Genomic DNA, 11,349 nt, shown 5'->3' with positions numbered 1-11,349 from the left:
GAATCAGATGCTATGGTGGAGGGCAACAACAGACCAGTTTTATTTATATTTAAGCTTTTAATCATTTGTCAATACAAAATGCTATAAATTTGTGGAAGCTTGGCATCACTAACTTTCAGAACAAACATGTCTTTCATGAGGTTTGTCTGGGAAAGGGATTGGTGAAGCAAAAAAAATTCATTTAAACAAATAAAAACAGAGAAAATCATCTAAGTGTGGACCTGGAAATATTTGCAGGACACTAGTGACAGCAGAAGCTTTACTTAGACTTTATATATGAATGGACCAAACAATCAGATATTTATTAATCCTATAGGATAGGATAGGATAGGATAGGATAGGATAGGATAGGATAGGATAGGATAGGATAGTACTTGTTGACTGTTGTTATGATTAAGAAAAAACTGAAATCATAGTTTGAAGTGATAAATCACGATATCTTTATTTTCAATAGTACACTAACTTCAGAAATTCATGTCCTTCCAGCTGCTTTCATTATTAACACCACTGTGTTTTTTCTTTGAAAAGACATTTCAAAACAGTGGCCTTGCAGCTTGAAAAAGTGAAGTGGATAAAGAAGCTGCAAGGCTTAAGACTCAAGATTACACTGAATATGGACCAATGGCCAGCTTTAAACTATTTCCATGCATTGTCAATGGTTTGAAAAGTCAGAGTCATTGTCATGTCAAAGTTTACCTTGTTCCTTTCTTTTCTGCAGCCCCTGCATTAGAATGCTAGTGTGAGTGAGTCACAGGGCTTCTGAATGGCGGGCTGGGTGTATAAAACCTCCAGCCACCCTCAACACGAGAGTTTGGAGGCCACTTTGCTCTGTTGTCTGTCACAGATGCAGCGAGGTCTGTCAGTCTCAGCATCCTTACTCTTCCTGGAGGGCACAGGAACACAAAGACAGCTCTTCATCATGAAGTCTTTCTTCCCTCTTCTCTTCTCCCTGGTATTGGTGTCCAACGGATCTTCAGCCGTCATCACTGGGGTAAGTGCAAGCAAAAGAGGTAGATATCCCATGCGGAAATGAAATGCTTTCAACATAAAGAGATCCTTTCCTTATGTCTGGTGTGTACCGCTTAATATTAGCCTTGATGTTAATGACAAATATTTCACATGTATGCTGGGATTTGTTTGAACAATTTACACTTTATAACATTGAAGAAGCTAAAAAAAATATATGATGTGATGTTATCATTGAATATGTGCTTCAGCTAAATTACAGGTGTACTGCTCTCTGGATTAAAATATAAGCTCAGATAATTACATAAAAGATTTAAAAGAAAATTAAAAGAAAAAAAAATAGAATCATCCAAAATAAAGTGAAAAAAAAATCAAGCGATGCAAATGCCACTGTGAAATTAATCTCATTCCAGAGACAGAGACCTGGCATTTTTACAGCTCTAAAAGCAATACTGTAAGATAACCATTTTACACATAAACATAAATCACATTACATCGACCAATCAACCTGCAAATGTATTTTTTCAAAAGATTTTTCAATCTAAATCCCATTTTGTATGACACAATAAGCATAAAGTACATCCGTAATCTGAGGTGACAGAGCAGTCGTGTCTGTCGCTGCAGCCCTCTCGCACCGAGCTGCTGATGGGAATTGCGAGAGGAGCGTGCGGTCATAAAACAAAGAATGGTTTTTATCAGCGTCTGTCACTTGGAATCACCGCTACTCCTCTTCATTGTGTTCCCATCATGCCATGTGAAGTGAGAGCTGTCACTCAGCTTCTCATCCCAACACTCAAACTTGAATTGTTCTGTTCAGGTATAGCTCAGGGAGCATGATATGCTGCCTTTTTCTGTTCATATACAGTTTACTACAATTTTCATTTTGATCTACGTGACAACTAAAAAAAAGAGGGTTTTCTCCATTTAAACTACACCACTGTTAATATAATGTATGAAAGAGTCCATTTTGAACGATATGAACTAGTAAATGACAATAAAACCTTACTGGAAATTGTTATCATAATTATGTGCTGGTCAGTTCACACATGCTTGGTTTGTGTGTTAACGGTGTGAAACTGTGTGTAGGCCTGTGAGAGGGACTCTCAATGTGGAGGAGGGATGTGCTGTGCAGTGAGTTTGTGGATCCGCAGCCTGCGTATGTGCACGCCAATGGGACGGGAAGGAGACAACTGTCATCCTCTGAGCCACAAGGTGAGGACCTCTGCAGCAGTCTGAACTCTGCTCTGTGATCTCATCTGTAAGCTGTCACATGGATATGTCTCCACTCCGTGATGTCATGGCGGTCATGATGCAGGTTTGGAGGTATTACAAAGATGTGGCATCAGCTTTTTAATGATGCTTTCGACTTGAAATCATTAGTAGAGGACCTAAACGTTACCATTGGATTTCATGCTTTTCATGCTGCATTTATAACGTCTTTATCCTTAATTCTAGGTCCCTTTCTTTGGTAAAAGACTGCACCATACCTGCCCCTGCCTGCCCAACCTGTCCTGCATTTCTGTAGAGGAGGGAAAATCCAAATGCCTCTCACCCTACAAGTATCCAGACTTTTTCCTCTAAGGACCAACACTTCCAGTCACACTATTTGCTACCTGCACCGTAACTTTTCCGCCTGTATAAACTTGTTTCCAATTTATTTTTTATTATTTGGAATAGAGATATATTTCATAATGCATCATCATGTTGGTTCTGCATCAATTAAACTATATATTTAAAGGAAAATCCATTTGTTGGTCTTTGTCCTCTTTGCCACTTCTTTCTGATCTGTATTTACTTTGTTTATAAATGTAAACCAAAGAGCATAAAACACAATTATCTATGCAGTTTCACAACAAACTGATGTGTTTTTAACACAGACATGGAACAGACATTTTCATAGTTCTGTATTATAGCTGATTTTATTGTTCACAGTAACACTGCCATCCACAGAAACATGAGCAGAAACACATTATTTCTCTGGTAATGATACGACATGCTGATGGACTGATTCACAATGAATTACACTTTATGTGGCCAGCCACAACCAATACTCACATCTGGACTGATATTTGAACCACAAAAGGAAGCAAAGGAAAACTGTGCAGACATTTGAAATTGGTGTTAGTTGATTTAGAATGGACTGGTCTCAAAAGTAGCTGGAAAATGGTTAGATTGCTTTAAACTGAATTGGCTGTTATTCAGAGCTTTTCTTCAAGGCACAAGATTTACACTCTTGTGTAAAGCATTAGCTCAATCAGTTGAACGTTATCGTAACAAATACTGGCCTTGTATCTGGCCAGTATTATCTGGTGATAGATGTGAGCTCATAAACTCTTTGATAGTGTCTGAAAATCATACAAAATAAAAAACCCACAAATTACAAGAATCGTTCCAACTCCCCAGTAATTTCAAACATCAGAGTAGTTGCTTTACACAAAATTAGTTGTCAATTCATATTTCTGATAAAAAATTTAAGAAGAAATTGCTAAATTTAACTAATTTAAGTCTCTTACATGTAAAAAATAACTGCTTTTCTTTGACTAATGTGATTTCTATTAATCTGAACTTTATCTGCTGTGAATCAATAATGCCAAAAAAATTTCTTATTGACTGTTTAGTTTTAGACTGTTGCTCAGACAAAACAAGCAACAGGGAGATGTGTCTGAGGCATGTGTGATGGACATTTAATCACTGAAATTAATGAGCTGTTTAAGAATGCAGACAATCAGTAGTAGTTAGCAGCTCCAGGTTATGTGTTACCAAGAAGTCGTCCATCTCTCAAACTTAATATCACTTGGTTAGGGTTAGGAAATGTTTACAACTGTAACGTCATCGACACCGTTTTTTTACTTTTCACACGCAGTGTCTCACACAAAGTTGGTAAACTGTGTTAAGTCACAAACAGAAAGCAATGATTGACATTAAATTCTGCATTTAAGTGAAAATAGTACATAAACACTAAATCAAATGTTTAAACAAATGTTTAAATGTGTCTTCACTTTGAATTTGACGTCAGCAGTATGTTTGAAAATAGTTTGGACTGTCTTGCATCACTTTTTCTTTTAAACAACCCTCTGTAACAGTTTTGGAACTGAGAAGACCAATTGTTACAGTTTTTCATAACATGCTGTATGATTTCAACGGGTCGTCTCAAAAGCAGTCACGCACCTGAATTATTTTATTATTGAGCCATGCTGTTGTAATACATGTATAACATGGTTTAGTACAGTCTTCCTGTAGTACGGCCTTCCCTGAAAAAGATGTAATTTCATCTAAGTGGCAGCATGTGTTGCTGCTAAACCTGGAATTGTTTAGCATTAATGGGAGCTTCCAACATGTGCAATCTTCCCATGCCATTTGTACTAATGCATCAATACCATCATTAATGCTGTGCACTGAAGAGGATGGCAGTGGCTCTGGATCTTGCTTATACAGGTTTTGGTCTGCGTGGTAGAGTTTTAACTTGCTTTTGAGCTTGCAACAATGAATTAGTTTTCACTGACTCAGCTGATGCAGTGATTTAAGTGAACTCTGGACTTAAAACATCCTTACTTCTGATAGACTTTAATTTTCTGAAACATGCAGCTGACTTTGAGTATGTATTTTAAAAAGAAAAGAAAAAATTATCCATCCATTCATCCTCTATACCCACTCAGGGTCGTGGGGGGCCAAGAGCCTATCCCAGAAGCAGGATGCCCCCTGGACAGGTCGCCAGTCCATCACAGGGCCACATGGAGACAAACAGTCATGCACACTCTCACTTACTCCTACGGTCACCAATTAATCTGACATGCATGTTTTTGGGCAGTGGGAGGAAGCCGGAGTACCCGGAGAGAACCAACACACACATGGGGAGAACATGCACTCCACACAGAAGGAATCCTCTTGCTGTGAGGTGATAGTGCTGAGCGCCTCACCGCTGTGCATCCCATAAAAATGTATTCAGTTTTAAAATGCCTCAATAAGTTCTTTACAAGTCATTGCATTCCATTCATATTTTCTTATTCTTCTTTTTTTTTTTAACCCTACGGTGTTAGTGGAACGCAATGCTAAAATTATGGGGTTTTTTAAAGTTATTTTTCCCCAAACGCAAAGTTAAAAACTGATTAATTGGATGCTTAAACTGCACCAACCCTATCAGAAAATAGCATCTTTCACGGTCTACATTTCCAGCTCTTTAGTTTGTGCAGTTTTTCAGCAACAATGTGGAGGTAATCAGCTTTGCTTAGTGGTTAGAAAGACTTGAAAAGGTCAATAAATGAGTCAGCTTGTGAATCTCAGGGAAAAGTGTAACATTTCTCCAGCATCACAATGGAGCGTGCTTGCCCTGGAGTTTGCACATCGTACCAAAATAGTCCCATGCATCCATCACACGAGAGATCGTGCAGGTGAGGGTATTCTTGCAGCTGAGGAATGATGAAGATAACATGAGGGGACTTTTTCATGCCAGCAGCAAAGCACAGCCAGCTGTCTTCAGCACGCATGCATGTGGCAATTGTGATGGCTATGGAAAGGACTGCTGCTCAGAAACACCCCACTAAAGTTCATTGACACTTCAAAGTAATTATATTGTCTTTAAAAAGCTGTAATTTGCCATTATTAATGCCTATGTCAATTAATGCCATAACAATCACTGAATTAATAGCTTGCTAATGGCTTTATCAGTAAGAAGGTTGCTTGGCTTTAGAATGAGAAGCAGGTGCCACACAGATTCACATGTGTTGAAAAAAAGTCTCATTAACTGCTGAAGAAGGATTCTGCTGAGAACTGTGAATGTGAGGCTTTTGGAGGTTACACTCCCACCCTGATTGTCATGCCCCCCACATCTACCTCTGCTGCCTCCTTGTCAGCAGCTTATCTCTCTGCCTGTTTGTCTGTTCCCGTATGTTATTAATTGTAGGTTTGGAGGCAGATGTGTGCAGCCAGAGCCCAGGCCCACCAGCCGCACTGCATTACAATCAACTCTGCTTCATTGCTTCGCTGCCAAAACATAGACTCTCCGACAGGTTGTGGGTTCTCAACATTGCTTGTTCGTTTTTTTTTTCCGTTGTCAATTTTAATGAACAAACTCCCTCTTTTGTGTGTGCCTCCGGTCATCTCTCTCCAGATCTCTCTCAACCTGGTTTCTAACTACTTTTCCCCTTTTCCCTATGGCCCAGCTTTGGCCCAAGCCTCATACTCCATTGTTTTGACAGTTTCCAATAAAATGCCTCTCAGCCAGCCCGTCTGCCTCCAGCCTTTGCGTCTGCTAGAAAACACATTTTTTAATGAGAAACCTAAATATTCAGGGTTTTTTTTGCTGTCACCTGAAAGTTAAATTATGTTTAATTTAATTTATCCCTTTTGCCCTAGAGATGGCATATTACAAAAGGAAGCATGTTTGTCCATGTTTGTCCCCTCCTGGTCAATCCTCTTAACACCATCCTTCTGAGACTTTGCTCTACTGCTAGTTAGTTCCCAGCTCACTATCCAGACTGCTGTCAGCCAGCCTGACAGTTATTCACTTGTACTGTAAATCCTCAGGTACTTTCTCTAAATGCTAGCTCAGAACCTACCAAAAGTGAGAAGAAACCCTGGCTCAAACTAAAGCTCTGAAAGTATCTGAGTAGCAACCATAAGTAGAAGAGCTGTTTGAATTTTCTAAATGCTTTCAAATACTTCCTATAAGATCTCCTTTAGCATAAGAAACACTGTACCATCCTTTAAAATATGAACCATCCATCCATTCATGTTCTATACCCGTGTAATAGACAAAATTGGGCAAATTTTGAATTGAATTAATTGGATTATGATTACAATGAATTAAACTCTAATTGGCTTGAAATGGACTGTATCATTGAAGTGTCTTGCCATACAAATAAAATGAATTAAATATAGAATTAATCCAACTCAAGGTTGTTAGGGGGGGGGGGGGGGGGGGGGGGGGGTATCCCAGCTGTCATTAGGTAAGAGTACACCCTGGACAGGTTGCCAGTCCATCACAGGGCAACTACAACTCCTTGGTAATAAGATAACATTCTATATTATCTCTCCCATTTGTATATATATATATATATATGAGAGATAATCTTTGTCTGACAATATGGTAAGTATCTAAAGCACTTTTTGTGGATTAGTTATTGAACATATCTAGTTTCAGTGCTGCAGACCCACATCATGACTGTGTGTAAGTCGCATTGAGCATGGTTTTGTTTTCCTAAGTTTTTAAGAATCGTTTTTTTCCTCATCTTTCCTTAATTCCATTAGGATTTCCATTGAGGTCACAGCAGAGAGAGGGAGAAAATGAAGGTGTCTTTTTTTAAATCTGAAAAACTGAGTTTGGCCCAATCCAGGGGTTGAACCAAAGCCCCTCTGACCCACCCACACAACCAGTAGTGGTCCTTCAAAGAGTTCTACGAGTAAATTAACTATAAACACTAGATCTATAGTTTCGTGCAAGAAAAACAATAGAGACATCAATTTCTGTGCCACACTAGTAAGAGATAGAATGCTCTGGCTCACTGGCCCAATCCAACCCGATATTGTCCAAGGACTTGTCACTTATCAACGTAGCCATCAGATGTGGTTGATTATGGTTAGGCATTAAAACTACATGGTTTGGATATAAGAAGTACGCCATTAGGCTTAAATATGATCAATACATGGTCACAGGTGACATCACATCACAAGAATACTGCCCTCTAATGAAGGGGCAAACTAAAACATCACCATCTCACAATGCCAGGTAACACTACTATTTTTATGACACATGAACAAATGTTCTAGATGTCTTCATATGAGGCTCGGCTGGATGTTGCCTACTCAACAGGAAGTTAACGACCTGAGAGTGGATTCAGAAGCAGAAGCAGTTCAAGTAATTACATGCTGTTGAAAACAGATGCGAGAGCCGAAAACGACTTATCCTCCATTTCTTATTTATTTTTTAATAAATACAAACAATGCAAGAATCCTTTCAAAGCACCAAGTTGTTCACATTTTCAGAGTCCAAGACAATGTCCACAGCCACAGAGGGAGGACGCTTACTCTAGTGTATATCCTGCAGCCAGTGTGAATCAACCCTCCTCCACACAACTGATGAAGAAGAAGAATTGGCAAATTATTTTAAAAGTGAGTTATAACACTTTGTTCCACACAAAGAATGCTTATAGATGATATACAACATATCTAATCACTGGGTCTTTTTTTCTTAAAAAGTGAAAGCATAGTGTGAGGGGACTGTACAGTATTTACATCATTCACTGGCATACCTTCATCAAAAATATACTGAGATCTGTGTTTCATTTGTGGTATCCAATCAATTAGTGACCAAGCATGTTGCAGATGTCAGAGATGGCGCATATTATTGCGCTGCAGTATATCTTTCACATCTTACATCGGGCAAACAACCTCAAATTGGATAGGATTTCAAAATGTACAGACAAATAGCCACAATGCCATTCATGTCATGTATTACCATGAAAAAAAAAGATATGCGGAAAAGCTGTAATGTTTTAAAATGACATGTTTGTTACATGTGTGAGGCTATTTGGAATGATAAGTATCTAAATGTAAAGGTCAGTCGTGAAATACTTTGTTCTTATTATCACACTTTAAGTACCTTTATTGGATATGCGTGACATAGCTAACTTGAATCACTCTGACTCTGTGGAGTCTTTGCAAAGTTTTGTTAGATCAACATAAATGATATGCATTTGGCCACAAATAAAAAAAAAACGTAAAATAAACTGGGCTTGGCCCTCCCGTCGCCACACATAATCCTCGTCTGCATGTATATTAACACGTTTTGGGGAGCATTCAGTGTACATTCTGAAAGGACATAAAAATTTGTCTTTGGCAGTATTTTGGGGGGGGCAGTGGGGTTCATATGACACAGTATGGCTCCATGGGTGTTTGTGTTCCCAGGCAGCAGGGTAAACAGGCTCTGAGTCTCATCCGGAGCTCTTTGTTGAACAGAAAGCTGATGATAGGGTTCGCTCCTGCCTGGGCGAAGCTCATCCACACCGCGGCGGTCAGATAGAGCTGCGGAACAGGGGCCCCGCGCACAAATATCCTCAGGTAGCAGGCGCTTATATAAGGAGCCCACAGAATGAAGAAAGTCAGTGTGATCATGTAGAACATCTTCCCGATGCGTTTTTCCATCTTAAACTCGTCCAATACCAGCAGCCTCCTGTTGCCGGGGTGTGAGGCTTGTCTGATGCCCACCAGCGTCGGCGGGGTGGGTCCTCGGCCGAAGCCGGCGATCCAGTTGGCAGCGGCCTGCCCGGTGGCTCCGGGGCCGTGGAAGGTCCAGTTCTGACTGATGGCCGGAACCAGCTGAGCGGGTTTCATCTTGCGGTGGTCGTAAACGAAGCACAGCATTTTTATGTAAACCACATGCGTCGTTCCCACGATGACGACCAGCATCAGCATGAAGCCCAGCGTGTCGTTCGCCTTCACGTAGCGGTGCTCGAAGGTGCACTGCTCCTCCTCGCGGATGAACTTGTAGGTGCCCACGTCGAAAACCGGAGGGAAAGCCATGGCCACGGAGAGGGTCCACACCATGCAGATGACCGCGACGCAAGTGCACAGGTTCATCCGCTTGGAGTAGAAGCGGTGATGGGCGATCGCCATGTACCGGGTGACGCTGACGCAGAAGAGCAGGAAGGCGACGTGGAAGCAGAAGAGCACCGACATGAAGGCGACGATCTTGCAGCTGAGAGCAGTGTACGGCCAGGAGGAGCCGCCGCTGATGGATGCCATCACGAAGGGGAAGCAGACGGCCGAGCGCACCACGTCCGCCAGGCACAGGTCCAGCAGGAAGTAGTAGGGAGCCTTGTGCAGCGAGCTGTCCTTCAGCAGCAGCAGCGACAGCGACGCGTTGCCCAGCAGGCTCATGCCCATGATCAGCCCCAGGGAGGCCAGCTTGAACGCAGAGGCCGTGGGCGCGTAGTTCTGTAAGGACGAGCTGGTCTCCCCAAACTCACTGGTGTTTGCCATCTATGCAGCCGAGGATGCGTGTATTCCCACATCAAATCATCGACGAGCGCTGTTATCCTGACAGAGCTGAATGAATAAGACAAGTAAACGGCCCTAACAGGGCTGGTAAAATAAAAGCTGCTCACGAATAGATCCCATCTCTGTGTGCTTTAATCCCCAAGAAAAACAAACCCAAATATTTTCTTCTTCTTCTTATCCCTCATCTCACAAGTGTCCTCTGCAAAAAGCACTGTTTTCTGTCCTCCCCTTCTTTGCTGAAAAGAGGCGGCCAGCTTTAGGATTAGACACCATTTCAGGAGGCGTCCGCACGGCGGGCGACGAGCGGCTCAGAAAACACATCTCAGTGTCCACCGACGGCGGAGGTCTCCCGTTCGAATAGGCAAAAAAGCGGACAGTCTCGTTAAAAAACGGCTGCGAAAATGGTCGGGCCTGCGCGGCTCGCAGCGGCGAACATGTTCGTCGAAGCTGAGCGGAGGTCGGAGGCTCTGAGCGGTGGGAGCGTTGGCTTGGGTCTATCTGTGCATCTCGCTCGTCAGCGTAACCTATGCGACGCACGTCCGCTTGGATGTGGCGAGCAGGCCTGGGATCAGTCAGGAGTCTGTCTCCACGCGCTGATGGCAGATGTTGGCAGGCTGACAGATCACCTTAGGGAACAGTGCGCACTGTCTGGTGTACAGGTTGTGTGGATACCGTTGAAATAAGCAGCCCATATTGTTTTTTTATTTCTATAAAAAAATGATAATTATTTAGTCTTTGTGAAATACATCAGAAATAGAAGAATATGGCCCTAATATGTACACAGACAATGACAATAAGCTGCTTTGTAAGCGCCTTTATAATCCATTCAGTTAACTGATTGCAGCATTTGTAACTTGTTTATATCCTTTATGCCAAAAACACCCCAAACATTTCAATTCTTATAGCTGCATGGTTACATAAAGCACGCGGCTGATCTGGTTGGTCTGTGTTATAAGGCTGAAATAAACAAAGTGCACACATGACTCAGTGGATTATCATAGGAGACCAGGTTTTGTGCATATTGAGGCTTTGAGCCTATGCATCACCAGATAATACCCTGGCTTTCTTTTCAAGGCTGTAAAACAATTACGCACTCATGTCAATCAATATAACAGCACTGATCCATGTTTGTGCCCGAAGATCATCTCTTACGAGGCAACAGGGTTTCAGTGGCTGTTTTAGAAAGAAAAAAAAAACACATGAAGAGACTTCAGTGTTCTGATGTGAGCTTTTGCTGCAGATAGCTGTCGCTCACATAGGGTGTAAAGAAATGGTGAAGGATTCGATGAGTAGTTTGATATAAAAAATTTATCAACATTATAAGAATATGGTGATATTGAACAGCACCACCTGGTGACTTGTCAGAAGAGGGAAAACTCAGTGTGAAAC

At 41.5% G+C, this 11,349-nt stretch overlaps 2 protein-coding genes across 2 annotated transcripts; one reads left to right on the top strand and one right to left on the bottom strand.

The window, feature by feature from the left end:
* Nucleotides 1-763: 763 nt before the first annotated feature.
* On the top strand, nt 764-2,652 carry prok2 (prokineticin 2). The gene is made up of 3 exons (XM_072383207.1): nt 764-991; nt 2,053-2,178; nt 2,422-2,652. Exons 1-3 carry the CDS (start codon nt 764-766, stop codon nt 2,545-2,547), a joined length of 480 nt encoding a protein of 159 aa, XP_072239308.1. The 3' UTR covers nt 2,548-2,652.
* A 5,223-nt stretch (nt 2,653-7,875) lies between these two features.
* Nucleotides 7,876-10,539, bottom strand: gpr27 (G protein-coupled receptor 27). The gene has a single exon (XM_072383206.1). It carries the CDS (start codon nt 9,940-9,942, stop codon nt 8,827-8,829), a length of 1,116 nt encoding a protein of 371 aa, XP_072239307.1. The 5' UTR covers nt 9,943-10,539; the 3' UTR covers nt 7,876-8,826.
* Between the last annotated feature and the right edge of the window lie 810 nt (nt 10,540-11,349).

This window comes from Leuresthes tenuis, unplaced genomic scaffold, assembly GCF_036924035.1.
Source record: "Leuresthes tenuis unplaced genomic scaffold, fLeuTen1.0.hap1 SCAF_3, whole genome shotgun sequence".
Lineage (NCBI taxonomy): Eukaryota > Metazoa > Chordata > Actinopteri > Atheriniformes > Atherinopsidae > Leuresthes > Leuresthes tenuis.
The sequence above is the reverse complement of the archived record's forward strand: the minus strand, read 5'-3'. Positions and strand labels throughout refer to the sequence as shown.